The sequence below is a fragment of the Diadema setosum genome, chromosome 22 (assembly GCF_964275005.1).
Source record: "Diadema setosum chromosome 22, eeDiaSeto1, whole genome shotgun sequence".
Classification (NCBI taxonomy): domain Eukaryota; kingdom Metazoa; phylum Echinodermata; class Echinoidea; order Diadematoida; family Diadematidae; genus Diadema; species Diadema setosum.
The window spans coordinates 11,571,062-11,590,414 of NC_092706.1; the positions used below are offsets into that span (position 1 = coordinate 11,571,062).

General features: G+C 38.9%; 1 protein-coding gene across 1 annotated transcript; it reads right to left on the bottom strand.

The window, feature by feature from the left end:
* Positions 1-17,848: 17,848 nt before the first annotated feature.
* On the bottom strand, positions 17,849-19,198 carry LOC140245130 (transcription factor Sp9-like). The gene has a single exon (XM_072324730.1). It carries the CDS (start codon positions 19,196-19,198, stop codon positions 17,849-17,851), a length of 1,350 nt encoding a protein of 449 aa, XP_072180831.1.
* Positions 19,199-19,353: the final 155 nt, after the last annotated feature.

Here is a 19,353-nt window from a genome sequence, read left to right on the forward strand (position 1 = left end):
TAAAGAAAGGGATTGCACGCTTTGCTAAATTTTCGCTCGTTCTCAGACGGTCTTATTGCATTTCCCTCTCCCTTTCCGATATACTCTGCCTTCCGCGATGGGGGGCCAGGGACAGACCATCCCAAAAGAAGTGACGAAAGCAAGGGATATGTCAATTTTGTCAATATTGTCGGAGTGTTTTGGGTTTGTTTTTTTCTTAGGTGATCTGTGTATCATTCTTTGCTTGCATTTCCTTCGCTTGTCATTGGCAAAAGGGGTTAGAATTTCCAAAAAACAACAACAACAAACAACACCATCAAACAAGCAAACTTGGAACATGACGCCGAATTACAACGCTCATCAATTTTTATCATTATGATCACCTTAATACATTATAGGAATAAGAGCTGAGGTCATAGACATTACCGTTGATCATTATTTTACAACACCATTATAATAATCATCAACAAACTTTTCGGTGAAATCCCTTTTTTGTTTGTTTACACATGTTGTTCAAATGTTCTGAACATTTATGAAAGCGTGGAGAATGAATAAACTAAATTTACCGTCAGTTGCGGCCCGTTTTTCCAAAAGTTGATGATATCATGGACCTAGGTCCATGATGATATCTTATGGCCAGTAGCCTTTTGTCTATCCAGCGGCGAAAAATATCTTTCCAGTCGATAGCAGTATCATGAATAATACCGTCATTTACTGTCCTCTGTTACCATATGACAGAAACAGGTTTCCTATGCTAGAGGTTGATAAAGTATAGGCATTATCAATTCTCAATTTCCATTTTAGTTTATTTTCATATTTCTTATGACAGAGAAAACAGTACAAAAAAATACAATGTACAAATAGGTAAAACGTCAACTGAATATGCAACAGTCTGTCTCAATAATAAAACACAATGTTCTGTTTACAATAGTGTTGGGCTAAGTACGAGAAATAATAATGATGGGGCCTGTCCAAAAGCAAGCATGTTTAATGGTAGTTCCCAGGATAAAATCAGATATAGAGAAATATGGAGCACATATATTTATTATCTACTCAGACCTTTTGATTGAATTGAAACGATTAAAAAACAAACAAACACTCAAACAAATGTTACTAGAGAAAGCAAGACCTATAAAGAGAAACCACATGGTCCAACAAATATGATATCTCAGGGATAATACTTTGGTTATCAATATTCATAAATTTTGGAATGTCACAAAGCTGAAAAGAGCATTTCAACCATGCTTCCTCAGAAAATGAAGTTTAGCTAGCATCGAATTGAAGCAAAAAAAACAAAAACAAAACAAAAACAAAAAAGTTACAAAGGAAAGCAAATGGAAGGATGGCGGGATATTCTTACATCCGGAAATCTTAAGAGGATGTCATGAGACATCAAAGAAATGATGGAAGTGAAGAGCCATGTCACAAACTGACATGACACTTGCTGTGCGAGAGGGCGTTAACATGCCCGCCCGACACGCTAGCCGAAAACAGGGAGACAACTCCTTCTTTGTCTGCCCGTAACGAGGGGGTTCGTCCGGCCGCCCGGTAACGACCCGGTCTCCGCGCATCAGCTCCCGTTGATATTCAAACCAGCTGGCAAAATAGTTTCGCCCTTTTTAGCGTACAGGGGCAAGTTTAACAACCCTACCTCCTCTAGACCCGGCTCCCTCCCGCCTACTCCCCCACCCCTTTCGCTACCCCCTAAATTTGCCACCCACAAAATTAGTTTACCTGTTTGTGTCGCGAATATGATTGTAATGGGACAGGATATTGGGGAATGATTTACAATTGGTCGGTACACTAATCATCTTCGGACGGGAAGCTTCGCTTGTAAACACGTCGAACAGAAATCGGGGAACAATGAATTAAGGGCAGGACAAATATATGTTTTGAGCGAGCAGCTTTAGTGTTCTTTTGAATCAAGAGGAAAAACGCTGATCTGTTTTCAAACGTAGTCATAGATATCAGAGGAGACCCCCTCCCCCCAAAAAAAGAGTAACAGATATATTTGGAAATGAATAAAAGAACAATTTTTTTTTTAAAGACAAAGATCATGTCATGTATCAGTCCACCGGAGGCAGAAAAAAATGAGATGGATTTGAAAACATGTTTGCTGTGAATAGCACAGACAATTCATTCAATTCACTTCAATTCACTTCAAATCAATTCAGTTCAGTTCAATTCAATTCAATGCAATTCAATTCGATTCGATTCAATTCAATTCAATTCAATACAACTGAATTGAATTCAATTGAATTCAGTTGAATTCAATTTAATTCGATTCGATTCAATTCAATTCAATGCAATTCATTTCAATTCAGCTCAGTTTAATTCAATTCAATTTGATTCGTTCGATTTAATTCAATTCAATTCAATTCAACTGCGTTTTTTTTTTGTATTTCCATCAAACAGATAAGTAATGCAAATATAAAGTATACATTAATAAATGATATATTGTTAACAATTTGAAAGAAATGCAGATAATAAAAATCTAAAAAAATAAACAAGATATATGTATGAGCAAATGAATATAAACAATGAGTACTTTGCAGTGGGAACAAAAAGTAAATGGATAGTGATCTAGACTGAGAAAAGTAGCTTGCAAAACGAAGATCAGTCGAAAGACAAAATGTCAAAATCCTGCTACATGTCACAATTTATCTATTTACAGATAGAACATTTTACAACAAATTAAAAAAGTAAAAGAAAAACATATCATAGTGTGACATAGCATGGAATAATACTGCTCAGAACAAAGGTCAGCCGATGATGATAATGGCAACAACATTAATAATAATAAGGATTATGATGATGATGATGATGATGATGATGACAATAGTGATAATAATAACAACAATATTGATATGATAACAATACTTGATATTACTAATGCTACTACTACTATTACTACTACTACTACTACTACTACTACTACTACTACTACTACTACTACTACTACTAAAAGTAGTAGTAGTAGTAGTAGTAGTAGTAGTAATAGTAGTAGTAGTAGTAGTAGTAGTAGTAGTAATAGTAGTAGTAGTAGTAGTAGTAGTAGTATAGTAGTAGTAATAATAATGGTGATGACGATGATAATAATAAAAAATAACAAATAATAAGAATGATAGATAATAATAACAATAATGACAGTAATAATAGTAATAGAAATGTTTAAAGTAATAACAAAAACGATTATATATTTGAACAGACCAATGTTGTCTCCTCTTCTCACGAAGTTGTGAAGGACAGCAGAAACGTCGTAGATTACTCATTATTATGAAGGAAACACACAACATATCAATATTCTTCATGAAAACTGAAAAAAATATTCATTTCTAAAGAAATTATTGGTGTAATATTAGCAAGAGACAGAAGAGAGAGAGAGAGAGAAAGAATGGAGGAAAGAAAGAAAAACGATCGGAGGTAGAAGACAAGTTTGAGATCAGATCATCTACATTATAATAACCATGCATAGCTACAACAACAACAACAACCAAACTGCGTTGAATCTCGGGGCCGCAAATTGAACTCGTTGAATGATCCCTGTCAAAACTCGGATCACTGAGGGCGGGCTAGCACGCGATGTCTGATAAAGCAAATGAATTGTGATTGGTTTTCCAGGATTTTTTTTTCTTATATTTTTTGATCACCCCCGATTGCTCGTAATAGGTGACCACCCCGAGGTGTTGCGCGCGGTACGTAGAAGGCGGCAAGAAACACCCATCATGCCTCTAACTGGGTGGGCGAAGATGCTGAACCGGACTGCCAAACGTTTAACTTTGATGACATTATTTTTCATTTCGCACGATGCTAGAGGTGAGATACAGCTAGAGATGAACTCTTTGTAATGATATCTCGCAATGAATCAAACAACAAATGGAATTAAAGCGAAGAAATCCTCAAACTTCTGCTCAAATTTGGTTGATATCAGGTAACCATAATTGATGTGTAATGAAGAAATTACTAGTAAGTGACTAATCAACGTTGACGATCTTTCAAGTAGATGATAAGACTGAAGTGTAATAGATGTGAATGATGTCAACTATCTATCAAAGTGCTAACAAGCCAACAAGGAGTTTTAAAATACACGAAAACGTTTCCAATGATTCATTAAAGGTACTGTTTGCTATTGGAAGCAATGATTTCAAAACAAACGTTTGAGTTATCATATTTGATGCATATGTTTAGGTCAATTGTATCACAAAACATCCTACCATATAAAAATGTTGCAACAAAGCCTAAAATATAAGGAGATATCATTATTTTTCCCACTAAACTATACTGTAGACGGTCTAGTCTAGAAATAATGGAATTATAACCATTGTTCACATTTTGTATAATTAACAGTACTTATTAACATTGATTATATTGATTAATTTTTTTATATTGATTGTTTCTATCCCTAACTCACATTTTAGAACTATTTTAAGCATTAAAGCTGGGTTTTTGTTTCATCTGCAAATTATAAATAATGCCTTTGACCTTATTCGTAAAGGCAAGTGAAGGAAATTGTTTATATCGAAGACATCTGCAATCAAAACAAGTGTAATTCCTTGTTTTCCATTTTACGTGATATATCTATTGTTATGCTAAGATGTTATGAATATTGGAAATCAGTAAAAAATAAAATAAAAAGTGTTTTATTCAATAAATGATGGTCACCTGTTCTTAGCACTGCATTTCATCTACACCTTTTACCAAACCGAAAGAAAAAAATGTGCTCAGAAAATGTTTAAAAAAAAGAGTTACAGCTGCAACTACTCTATAGCAATGGCAGTAACAATGAAGAGACAAAAATAGAGAGAAGTGGAGAATTAGGAAGGATAAGAAAGAGTTGGGGGGGGGGGGGAACAAAAAAAAAAGAAAAGAATAGCACAATTATATTGAGGTACGGTTAGGAGAGCTACGGTCCTTTCTTATGGAATGAGATCTCAGACTACATGCAGAAACCATAGTGCGGGAAAAAAAAGGTCCGTGTGAAAGCTAATTGCGGACTATCACACTTAGGGGGCAGAACAGGCATACACATTTATAGAGATTCCATTAATAGTCCTGCAGAGATGTCCGTTATTATTACGACGACTTCGTGGCGGAGAAACCAGAATAAAATGTGTGAAGACGGAACATTCAAGAAAAATAGAAATCGTATAAGTGGGTTTGAATACCACACACACAAACGCAGGCGTCACGAGAAAAAAGAAGAAGTAGTTCCGCGTTTGCCCCTCGTGTACTCTCTGTTCTGCGAAAAGACCTCTGCTGATGCCAAAAACGATACAAAAATGTGAAAGGCAGGTATCGATTTCATGTCAGGAAGTATCGCCTTTCTTCAGGGGGACGAACATTAATGTAGGTCGGAAAATTACAAATAAACTACGTACACGTCTTCATACACGCGAGCAGAGACGAGTGCACGTCCTACTAAAGCAAGCAGTTCACCGTGTTTATCGCCGCCCGCACACGATACACGTCTCGACCGCGCAGAGCTCACTCCACTACACCGTTAGGAACGTTATACAATGACTTTGAGCGTCTTATGATTTTGAATTATTAATCTTATTCCCTCTTGCATTTTTTTTTTTTGGTGGCTATAAAGTAGTGACAAATGAAATTTGTGGCAATATCAGGAAGAAACGTGTGTGTGTGTGTGTTTTTTGTTTTAATGAAATTACGGCAAGATTCAGTAGTTAGTGATACGCGCCTTTATCTGAATAACTCATAGGCCAACTGTTTCCACATTATATATTCATTTATATATCACAATTACTGTAAAAGTGGATATTTTCGCGCGACTAATTTTTCGCGCTAGGCCGGGTCAGAAGAGTTTCGCGTGTTTTTAATTCCGCGGAATCAAGACATCACGCACAGGAACGTATGGCAAGCAAAAATATTCGCGTGTTTTTATTTTCGCGCTAGTTTCTGGTTGCGCGAAATGCGCGAAAATTTCAACACCGCGAAAATTTCCACTTTTACAGTATACTACAGCTATAAAAGATGTCGTATTATTCACACTCGTTTTTTTCTAGGGTAAATGAGAATGTATACTCATAGATAATGATTTTTATTAGAACCATCATGTATGGTATGCAGTAAATAGATACGTATTTATATAACATAATCGAGCCAGATTGCATTTTGTGATATTCATGATTGTCATGTGCTTATGTGTGTATGTGTTATGTTAAACGCTGAGAAGAGTAATAAATCATAAAATATTATGGCAGGGGGAATGCGAATAGAATAAAATGAATTTTACGATGCGAAATGCAGTAGGAAATCAATTCGAATCCCACGTGCGCATACAAGTTGCTGTGAAATCATTTAGTGGTCTCACACATTTTTAAAAGTGGAGCAAGAAACAGGCATACAAATCATCCGGGACAAGAATAGATGGCATGACAGACTTGATCTCTGATTAAAACTCTTACAAATTATAATTTGACATTCCTTCACACGGGAAAGTTAAGAATGAAATAAAAAAATTGATTTCCTGCGAAGGATAAAATTAATTATCTTTCACGCTTTCTGATTCTTTTCATTTCACATTCTTCTTTCTAAAAACGAGGCAAAAGTGTTATGCTAAATGAAAAATGTAATTACAAAGTGACTTGGACGTGGCTTGCAGGGAAAGTTACCTTGCATTTGGTCGGACAGGAGGTCTAGGAGTGTAGCGTCTCCCTGCTTGCTTTAAGACCGCCAGAATATCGACATCTTTAAGAGCATTTCTTGCCCCGTCGAATTACCGGCCGTGATTCGGGGTCATCTCTTCCGTAGATGGAGGGGGACGTGACGGTGAGGGCTTCCCACCGAGTTAGTAGCTGCTCGGGTTTTTCTTTTATGGCTTTCACACATGGAGGGACGTTCCGGTGACATAGGGTGGCCTTGTTCTCGACTTCCTCTCGCCCCAGCACCGGCCTACTCCTCCTCCTCCTCCTCCTCCTCCTCCTCCTCCTCCTCCTCTTCCTCATTTTCCCTTTCCTTTTCCTCCTCCTCCTCCTCCTCCTCCTCCTCTTCCTCCTCCTCCTCCTCCTCCTCCTCCTCTTCCTCCTCCTCCTCCTCCTCCTCCTCCTCTTCTTCATCATCAACATCTTCTTCTTCCTCCTCCTCCTTTTCCACCTCCTCCTCCTTCACTCTAAATTCGTTGGATTAAAAAGTAATCTAATAGACCATGAGGAGGGACAAATCCAAATAAGATTATTAATTTCAAATCTAATGGATTTAATTTCTAAATCAATTAGACTAAAAATTGTAATCTTATGTGGATTTGTCCCTCCTCATGGTCCTATTAGATTACTTTTCAATCCAACGATTTCAGAGTGTTCTCTTCCTCTTCCTCCTCCTCCTCCTCCTCCTCTTCCTCCTCCTCTTCCTCCTCCTCGTCCTCCTTCTTCTCCTCCCCCTCTTCCTCCTCCTCCTCCTCCACCACACTAGAAAACCCGCTGGATTGCCGCCGACTCGTATTATGTAAGGACAAGGTCACCTTCAAGATTGAGTGAATGCAGCAATATTAGCAGAACACATCAGCGAAAGTTTGAGGAAATCGGACTGTCCGTTCAAAAGTTATGATTTTCTTTTTGATACCTGTGCACTCACTGCTGGATGAGAAGACTACTACTGTTTATGATGTCACATGCGTAAAACGATATAAAGAAATATAAAAAAAAGAATGCTGAAAATGCATTTTTTTTTTTCATCTTGGAAAAAGCGCACATTCCCTTGTCTCTGACATAGTTAGTGGTAATATAATTCCTCCAGCCTTCTTGAAGAAGGAAGTCCAATGTTCTTTTCTTATCAGAGAAAGGAGAAAATATGTTGAATCTTCTTTATTATTTATTTTCTTTATCCCAAATGCGATATTTCAAGCTGTAGTAGTCTTCTCATCCAGCAGTGACTGTGCAGAAACTTACGAAATTCACAACCTTTGAACGATTTTCTTCAAACCTTCACTGATGTGTTCTATTAATATTGCTGCAGTCCCTCAATTTACATTATATATGAAGGTGAACTTGTCCTTTAAACTTTATGGGGAAAACTTGTTGAGGGCAAACAACCCCGTACGCACATGCAGAGAATGGGCATAACAGCTGAGAAAAGTGGATATTAAATTGATCGCCTCTATGTATGAGGAAATAACAACACGAATACCATAATAAACTTGAAACGGGGTAATAAAAGGGATAATGTCGCTTCCAGATGAAGGTTTTCATCACTATCATATAGACCTATAGTGGGAAGGTCACAGTTACATCTCTCGTATGTGCTAGATTATGTGATACACACACATAGAGACACGCAAACACACTGACATGTACATGCACACATACATTCTGTAAACATTGTTTAGAGAATTCTTAGTAAAACACATTCTTGTTTAATCGAGATCAAACAAAGTTGGATGCGACGCTTTTGAGGCTTCTAATGCAGCCTTTTAAGCCAAATCACACATACTCTCAAAAAAAATGCACTCGAATTCGTTAGGCGGCGCCATGGCTATACTTTTCTTCATATAGTGTCAAACCATACTATGACATAAGAACAGGTAACGTGCAATCTGCTTGAAAGTTATAGTCGCGTCTATGTGTATCGTTATATCATGGAATCAATATGAGACATAGAGACAAGTGACCTTACATCAATGTCAAAGAAGATGTTAGAAAGTGGCGGTTCTAAGTCAATATCAAATAGTCTACGCAGTCATGCCTTAGTCTATAATAAATGTGCATTTCCCAATAATGATATGGTTATCGTTTATGGACTTAGGAAAACGAGATCATGTATTGTTATAGGGGTTATCTTAATCCCATCTCTACACAGCAAGCAGAAGACTTCAGCAAATGTCCGTCAAATGTGCGTCAACACCTTAAGCTGATTAAGAATTACCAAATACTCGTTAGCATCGATCCATAATGCCCACTTTAGAAGAGGTGAAATGGAGACGGTTACCCCCTTTTTTATATGACAATTAGGCCTCCCACAAAGAGTATAAATAACATGCCAAGCCGGAGTCAAAGCATTAGAGATTGGACAATAAACATTCGAGTTGCCACAGTGAGATTCGTGGCGAGAGGAACAGGTATCACGATCCATTGTCTGTCACGACAAGGAATGTTCTAATGGCGAGTTATCGATTACTACCATACCTTTGTCCCACCCTCTCCCCCCCCCTCACTCAATCCTCCGACTCATTTTTGTACCCCCGTAATTCCCTCCGAGATTAACATCACGCTCCACCAAGCTCTTTTGTCGCCTAAACTTTCCATAACCTTTCTCTCTCTGTCTTTCTCCTTCCTCTCTCGGTTCTGGCTCGGCCATAGCTGGCGGAGTTTGTCGGGCTGAGGAACTAGACCGATCAATCCCAGAAGTAAAAGTCTTGATCAAAGTATAATGATAACAACAGCCTGTCTCGAGACTGGAAGAATGAAAGAGCGACGGATCTTCAAAAGTACAGTGCAACAAATGTTCAAACAGATATGTTGACCCAAGTACCCGGCACACTTGCTTTGATGGACTATAAAGGTATACGACACCCCTGTCACTTACATCCTGCCACTTGTACTTTTCTTCAATTTGTTTGTTTGTTTGTTTGTTTTTCCTTTAGTGGGTTTCAAACTTTGCGTGGCTACTCATTAACATCTTGCAAAGTCTTTTAGCATTGGTCGCAGACGCTTTTTACTCTTTATTTTCACACTTTGGTTAAGAAGGATGTCACGAAAAAACTCTCTTTTTAAAGAATAATTCAACCTTTACATGATTTCTAAAATCTATGTTTTGTTTGTTTGTACTTTGTATCCGCCATTCGCTATCTACTTTAAGTTAAACATAAAAAAAAGAAGAAAAGAAAAATTGAATCATCCACGGACAGTCAACATCCGTGACCGAAGTAGCGGAATAAAAAGGATACTTGATTACAATGTTATTAAGGGATTCCAGTATGCAGCATCGTTTCTTAACCTATGATTCCTTTTGTTATCACAAGTATATAGCAAAGACATGATCATGACGACTATCTGATTAATATTACATTGAAACAGTAAAACAATGTCCAGTAAAACGAAAGGTAGCCTTTCATTGCATTTTGGCTGTATTTCCAGACAATGTTATCATAAGAATATTTCTGTTGGAAATGGAAAAAGATAAATAAATGAGTGAAAATGAATGAATCTAAAGATTTAGAGTGACATGTGTCAATGGTATCCCTTTAGATACATAGCAATGGGGATAAACAAACGGGAGGGGGTATGTTATGCTAAATTTCACGTGGTAATTCATTAAAGTCAAAAGTACAATCAAGTCTTTTGAAGTGGGAAATGTTAGAAACTTACACAACCTATGACATCGTTGCTTTCTCAGGAATATTCTTATACATTTACTTCATGTGTTCATGATTTTAATCGGGTACCTACACTCAGTGGTAGACAGCTTCTCTTTCGAACTTTCTGCAATATTTTGCAGAGGGCAGTTTCAAAGGAGCAGAAAAAAAGAACTGAGTATCACACAAATCGTTAGGGCTAGATTTGAGAAGTATAGAATTGAAAAATGAAATCGAAAGGGATACGGAAAGCTATTGACTTTGACATATCACAGATTCAACAAAGGGGGATAACACACCCAAAACAGAATATGAATCGAAGGAGAAAATTAAGAAGAAAAGTAGAAGAAGAAGGAGAAGAAAAGGAGGAAGGAAAAGACGAAGAAGAAAGAAGAAGGAGAAGAAGAAGAAAAAGAAGAAGAAGAAGAAGAAGAAGAAGAAGAAGGAAATGGTGAAAGAGAGAAAAGAAAATGAAGAAGAGAAAAGAAAAGAAAAGAAGAAGAGGAAGAAGAAGAAGAAGAGGAGGAGGAGTAGGAGGAGGAGGAGGAGGGAGAAAGAGCAGGAACATGGAAACCGAGAAGGATTTAATGAAGGAGTAAAATGAAAAGAACGGGCTGGAAAAGAGGATAAATATTATTGGCAAAAACTGCGAGGGAAAATGCCGACGCAGACCTACAAAATAACTGACAATGACAAATTAAGTGAAGGCATGTATGTATGTGTGTTGTATGTGTGTCTGCTCGTGTGTGTGTATGTGTGTTGTGAGGTGGGAGGGATGTGGGAGAGAATGCAATATAGGTTAGGACTAAAAAAAAGTGATGATGATGAGCTTTCGGCGAAGTTAACGATGGCAATTTCGCGTGTTCGCCTCCCATAAGTGCAGACGGGATCACCTTGGGTGGGAAAAGAAGAACTTTGACTCGCGGCAAAGCTGCTTTCAGGGGTGGCATGTGAAAAAGGGGAGCGCCACTTTTACTTACATTTTTCGGGGGTCGGGGATGTATCATTGCAACACGTGTTTCAATGTGTGTCTGCAGCGTAAGGTGCTTAAAATCACGCACCAAGCGATCAGTACTTGCGATATCCCTTTTACATTACTGCGTCTTATCATACAAATATACTGCTGGCAGTGATCTACTATTGATTGAATTCGCGAAAAAGAACACAAAATGGCGTCATGGCGTTGCGGGTTGAATCGCTCAACGTGTCACTGCTGAATTCATGTACATCTATTTTTATTGGTTAAAGTCATTGCTATTCCTCGTTATTATGTCAACCAATTGACGTAAGAGTTTTGACAATTGATACATCATGAAATTTGTCTCAGCACGAAGACGGCTAACTTAATTGATATTTTTTAATGACCAACTGAAATCCGAAAGGACAATGAAATTGCCAAGTCTGTGATTGTGTATGCATGTGAGTATGTGTGTGTGTATGAGGGTATGGGTGAGAATACAATATTGTTCAGGTGTGTGTGTGTGTGTGTGTGTGTGTGTGTGTGTGTTCATGTGTGTCAGAATTTAAAAGGAGGGGGGAATATTGAATTCCCTCACACCTCCCCCTCAGTTTGCTCCGAGAAGAAGAATTGTAGGCCGCACGTAGAGGCGTTCGGGCGACATCTCCCGATCTGAACTCTAGACCTCCGTCAATTTATGTTTCTCCAGAACCCTGCAGATGTCAAAATACTTCGTCTCCATCTTCCCGGCGGTTAGTGGGTGTGTTTGCGCCATGCCTGGAATTTGTTTGCAGGAGCAGGAGTAGAAAAACACGCGGCCAGGTTTTGCCCTTTCAGCGCGAGGGGGAGATGTATCTTCGAAACCGTCTTGTTAATGCCATGCACCGTCGGATGTCATCTCCCCATATTATACACGCGACAAAAGCAATTTTGGGAATCGAATTCACGGATAGCCGAATAATCTATTTTGTGTTTGTTTTTGTTTTTTACCAATCCTCCCTTCGGACATATATATATATATATATATATATATATATATATATATATATATATATATATATATATATATATGTATATATGTATATATATATATATATATATATATATATGTATATATATATAACATATATATAAATAAATAAATAAATAAATAAACATATATATATATAATATATAAATATATGTATATATATATATATATATATATATATATATATATATATATATATATATAATGAACGTCTTGAACTTTTTACCTTCCTCTGTAAACATAATATATAAGTGCGCGCCCACACGTTGTACTTATTTATATATATCTACTGTATAGATGCCGATATTGTACAATTGCCGCTATTCTCCGCGCTACAAATTAATCTTAATAAGAGTATAATTTGTAACAGATTATCCCATCTTTTTTTCTTCTTTGAACACCAATCACTTGAAATTTTCAAGGAGAGCTGCAGCAATTTTATCCTATTATAATTTATGATATACACTGCGCAAGAATGCCACCTAATTTGTGCTCATACGTGTCAGTGCACGTGTGTGGGAGTGTATTGTGTGTTGTAAAAGAGTATTTTGTCCGTATACGAAGTATGTAGGCCCAGTATGTATGTATGTATGTATTGGTGTAAGCCTATGAAAATATGTTACGCGTGTATAAAAAATAAATAAACAAAAGTATATCTAAGCTTAGTTATTCATATATTTGTGTATGTATTTTACACCATTTCAATCATTCATATTCGTATAATGTACGCATAATGTTGCAATCAAACGTAGACAGCAACTACATTAACGTTTGGATGAATATGTGTGTCTGGAACTTGGACTGTATTGCATTGGCTTCTGGGAAGGTATGACGAGTAACTTATCATGAAGAACATAGAGAGATATTACATTACATGCACATTGTTATATACTATAATAACAAACATAAGATCCATCTACTTTGTTTATCCTTTTATCATTATTATTATTATCATTATTGATTATTTGGTTATATCTATCGTTATGCATACAATGTTTCTATTATATATACATGTATATATATATATGTATATATATATATATATATATATACATGTTTATATCATATATATATATATATATATATACATATATATAAATATATATATACATATATATATATAATGTAGAGAGAGAGAAAAAAAAATAGGAAGATAACAATGCTAACCTTAAGTAATTCTTCATATTTGAAATATAATATTATTACATTTCACAAAGTAGCTTCGTTCGCACAGCAGCACAAGGAATGTCCAAGTAATAAAAACAAGAAAACATGACAGACGTTGCTTTGAATTCATTCTTTTTTTTTATATTTTGTACTCTGTAACCATGATATCTTTTGGACAAGAGACAGAAAGAAACATACATAATCACCGTAATGTTTTCCCCACATCAATACATCAAAATCATTACCCGTTTATAACGGCTTCAGCTCTCTAACATATGTATATATATTCATATATATATCTCACACTAAACCAATCTTTACAACATCCGAACATCTGTAGATACACGCTGTATATGATACAACCATAATTACAATTTTTTTCGTACAGTCCAATATAACATTTCCAATCAATTAACAAGTATATTACAGAACGTCATAGTATGTATCCACGTAAAGCACTTTCAGCTTAACTGAGATTAATTCGAATTAGACGCAAATACCTCTCTTCAATCAACTATTCATATCTTATGAAACTTCATTAGTCTTCTCATGGAAATAGACTTTGAGTAGTAACTTGTCGATCGTTATTTCAGGTATTAATAAGATTATAGCTTGCAATGTACGAGAGAAGATATTTCCATGTTCAGCGCATTGCAAAGATGTATTTTTATGTATACATTTTCATTCAGTCTCCTTCCATTCACAAAACAAAAACACACAAAAAAATCAATGATTAAAAAAATCATGATCGTTCGATGTCGCACCTTCACATCAGAAAATGATAACACCTACAATTTCGTCATACCTGTCAATCAAGGTGCGAGGCAAGAACTAATGTGAAATGGAGACGAAATTTGCGCCAAAGAATGAAAGAATACCATTAAAAGATGGCATGTTATACCTGCTGTGTGGTAGAGTAGGGATGGAAATCATTGTTATCCGTATAGAATGGAGAGTTCACTCTTCAGCCTGTCCTTTCATGCTTAATATATAAATGACAAAATTGATTTCTACTTCTGGGCAGAGAAGAATACTAAATGACAAAATGGCTGCACGTCACGAGTTCGCCACCCACGAATAATAAAGTCCACGAGTCATACATTACATGAGTCATACAGCCCACGAGTTTTTCAACCCACGAGTCATACAGCCCATGATTTCGACGCAAGGAAACAAGGTCCACGAGACCGACACAGTAATGACGAACTCGTGGGCTGTTTTTACCTAGTGTCGAACTCATGGGCTGTATGACTCATCCGGAATGTACAACTCATGGACTTTTTTTTTTCAATGTCGAACTCGTGGGATGTATGACTCGTTGGTGTCGGTCTCGTGGGATGACCCCAATGTGCAAGTTATCCTACGAAACAATAAAATGAGAATTGTGGAATCTTGAGTGAACCCTCGTGTTATTTTGTCTTAACTGCTGTGAATATCACGGTCATCCCTTTGGGACTCAGAAAATCATCTCTTTGATTATTGACACAGCACTTCTGATATTTTCGTCGCAAGTAGCTCCAGGAGTGACCTTGCGACAGAAAAATCTCTTGAAATTTATAAGATCATATCATGACATCATACTCTTGCCCTTTTTCTTCGAATTACAGTATTTGATGTAGGTAATTATTATCCCATTTATTTTGAATTATCATCGATGAAAGTGTGGTCGGGTGGTTATGGCTTAGTGGGGAAACAAAACGAGGCGGCTGGATTATGTGAAGATGTAGTGTTTTGCAGAGCAATATATGTATGCTACCTAATGTTGCGACATTTTTAATGACATATAAGCTAAGTGTGGTGGTTTTACCCGCCAGATGGAATCAATATTGTTATGATATCAAAAGATGCAGCCAATAAGGAGGGAGGTCAGCATTTGTACAGTAGAAACATCTATACATACCCCACCCCGCCCACACAAATTAAATGACACTTTCCACCCTTGAAAGTCAAAGGACCATCCTGACATTATTATTCATCAGTTGAAATCAGCGGAGAAAGAAAAGGTGGGAATTATGCAAACGGAAAATGGTGTTATGACACATGAATGCTTGTGTCTGGTTTGTGATAACGTCCAAAGCGTTGAACTTCACAGTAGTCCGATGATTATGTTTGGCGTCGCGACCTTCATCACAAACTCCTCAAAATGACCCCGGCTTGAACGAATGCGGATATTATGCACATACTCCTTCAACGTGCACTTAATGTTCGTTAGCCAAAACATCACCGTTGTTGTTTTTTCTTTCTTTTCTCTGTGTTTTCTTACTTTTTTTTCTGCCCACGCGTGCAAGCATATTATTCCATTCTCTGCGTGGATTTCCTATAAAGCTACGTGTAGCGTTTGGTGAATGTTTTGGCCTTCAGCTCGCGAAGGAGAACGCGTTATACCCCGCTTCTCAAGCCGTCGGCTCCATAATTCGATGAAAAGACAGTGCCATACGTCAGACCCTCGTTAGCTGCTAAACGCGCAATCGCCTCGTCCTGTCACCTTCCCTCACCCCGACGATACGTCTTTATTAACTACACCATATCTTATCGCCTGCCATTTTTAAAACCCTTCCCTCATCTCTCTCGTTCCGTTTCGCCTCTTTCCCATATCCCTTTCTCCTTTGCGCACGCAAAGTAGGAGAAGCGCCACTCCGCTGACATCTTCAACTCGAACAGTTCCGATGTCTGACTTTTCGCTTAACCCCCGTCGATTCGCTCGTCCCCACATTAATACTCACGGCATGCCAAAGTATAAGAACACGCGCATTAAAGAGATCCCGCTAAAACCGTATTGGGACGGCAGATAACCGTTCCATCTGACTTCTTTTCTCAGGCGATGTATCAATCTTTTCCCCCCTCGCCACTGGTCGTGTAGTGGTCCATCTTGTATTGAATCCACAGTCTGCTTAAGCCTGTCAAATTCAGCCGAGCATTGCGTAAGTCACGAAAAGTGATTTAGATCACCTTAATCTACGACGAGCGCGGTTCAAGCTATCATTTACATGTCTGAATTATGTATGCCATGTGTCAAAAAACGGCACTGAACTTAAACAACGACTACAAATCAGGCTTGGAAGATTTCAGGACTTTCATAAAGCAAAGCTGTTGAATACGTTATGATAGGCAGTCGGTTTGTTGCATGACGCGCGTAGTGTAAACGTACCTCTTGCCTGTCTAGGGATGCATGAACAGACAATATTCTATGTCCTTAAGAATGTCATATTAATTGCGTAACTTTAGTGTCGATATTACACCGCCATGCATCCAGGGAAGAGCCATACATGATTATATCGCTGCTATGTATGAATGTGTTCCATGGGAAGCGCTATCGCTTCTTCTTAGAATTAGTTTAAACACAGAAGGTGTACACATGATTTCTTGCTTACAGCAATGTGAGGCAAGATAGTATAAGAATACGTATTGCAATGTCGTAATCTAAATCTATTCAAAGGGATTTGGTGCAGAGCTTGGAAAAGAAAGTCGTTAAGCTAAAGGAGAGTTGTTGTCAAACCGTTCATACCTTCGCACCGCTTCCAGAATCGTTTTCACACACGAATATTCCGTATAACATAATTTTCCACTGACATACCATACTGACTAGAACACAACACCAACAGAATACATGAAAACCGAAGCTCAAGAATTACCAGACCAAAACATTCACGGCAACAAATGACAAAGGAGAAAAAAAAATCTGAAACATTACAGATCATTTCTAAATAAGAGCGCACGAGATTACTATGATTTTAAACCCTTCAAGTCCGAATTCACCTGTGACAATTGCATGGTATTCACCTGTTCTCCACGAGTCCACAAAATTCCTAGAGACTTCTTACATGGTTTAGCAGGCTCCCGTATGCAATGTGGTAATGTTTCCCGGACCTGTTATGAAATTCTTGTAATCCGTTTCTATAACAGACACGGTGAAGTTTGCATAGTGAATTCGGAGATGAAAATTTAGGCGTAAAATTTAGATAGCAATCTGAAGAATATGCCTTAGGTTCATGATGTCTGATAATGGTTTTATGACAAGTAGTTCTAAGTTAGTGTTGCCATTTCGATCTCTTGCAAAATATTCTTTGGTTGTGAAGGGTGGTCTGTGTTTATTTACATACCTTACACTACTCATTAATAGTCAATGATTACTCATGAATTACCTGCGTTGGAATTATTCTCAGTTACTAGGATTCGGATATTACATATTGAATCCACTTGGGAAACAACAAAGTAAAGGGAAATGCGAGTATTTCAGTTTGTGCTTTTTTAAAGGGCAAATACATTTTGTGAGGTTGCATTTACATAGACAATTTAAAGTGATGCTATCACCTTGATACAATTGAATACACCAAGTGTTGAATCAACGAGTCTGTCAACTTTGTAACATGTCCATTCGAAGGTGGACCTGTTTGTGAAGTCCCGCTGATTACGATAGGGAAACACCAATTCTACCGGGACAGGTTGAGGCTGGGGAGGAGGAGTCGTCTGTACCGCTTGGACTCAGTTCGGCCTCACTGCTCCCAACGCTCGCCAACTTCTTGATGGGCGAGATCTTCCCGGTGTCACCAAGTACCTTTCCCGCACCACTGGGCGTGGTGCTGCCGTTGGGAGTGGCGCCCCCACCAGTGGTAGTGTTCTGGTGCGTCTTCACGTGCTTACTCAGGTGGTCACTGCGCATGAACCGCTTGTTGCAGGTTGGACACGCGAAGCGCTTTTCGCCGGTATGCGTGCGCAGGTGCCTCTGCAGCTCGTCCGATCGCGTGAAGCGCTTCCCGCAAAAGAGCCAGTTGCACACGAAGGGTCTCTCCCCAGTGTGCCAACGCAGATGCGCCTTCAGATGCGACGTCTTCCCGTAAATCTTTCCGCATCCTGGAATGTGACAACTGTGTATGTTCTTCTTTCTCAGAGGCTGTCCAGCTGCTGCCAGTCGCTCATTCTCTTGACAGTTCGGGCAGTCACACGTCGCTCTGCCGCTGTACCTGCGACTAGCTCGAGAGAGCGAAAGTCCAAGGCCGGCTGGTCCGAAGAAAGAAGAACGCATCTCCGTAAGACTCATGATGTCGTACCCAGGGGGTAGCAACGAGTTGAAACCACTGGGAGGGAACAGGTGCGAGGGACCAAAGAGGGAAGGGCTGGTTGGGGTAAGAGGTGGGTACGGTAAGATAGAATGACTCATCCCGAGTGTTGTACAGTCTGACGCGCTGCTGCATGTCGGCATTTTGCCAAAATGCGACGGCAAAGTTCCCGCGCTACTGTGAAGATCAAACCAATTCGCTTGGGCACCTGGTAAACTCAGAAAGGCCGGGCTTAGACCAGAGACAGCGCCCTCCCGCGACAGCATCGAAGCCGACGTGGCGGCCTTTAGCCAAGACTCGTAGGCAGCGTGTCCACATAACTGCAGGCCGTGGTGCGGGAGCATGCCCGCGAGGTGTTCCGTCTCGGAACTGAAACCCGTCTTGTGTCCGAACGGCGACGTGTTCGATTTCGCCGTCTCCGTCGCGATCGGGACGCGAGGTTCCGTCTTTCGCGAAAAGAACAGCTCTCCCGAAAACGGCGACGTTAACGAGCTGCTGGGTGCCAAGGGGTAGGGCAGAGAAGCGCCAAACACGCTTCCAGGGCCCGATACTCCGGCTAATCTCGACGCTGCGTGCTCGGCGGCAAGTTCTGACATACTTGGCGCTGTCCGCTTAAAAGGATGGAATCCCTTCGCCTTGGGTGGGTCTGGGAAACTCTCCGAACTCCCCTCAACGACTCGGTCACAAGTGGCGGCTAACATGGCTAAAGGCGCAGTTCTTCCTGTTTCCAACAAAGCCTGTAGGGGGAAGAGAGAAAAAAGAAACAAGATACATCGCGGTTATTAATCAAACTAGCACTTTAATGGAATTTTGTCGCGACGAGGTGGCAATTATTATCATTACAGTAATGCTCGTT

What these genes read in the sequence shown, in the direction of transcription:
- LOC140245130 (XM_072324730.1), bottom strand. Translation starts at nt 19,198, where the DNA reads ATGTTAGCCGCCACTTGTGACCGAGTCGTTGAGGGGAGTTCGGAGAGT.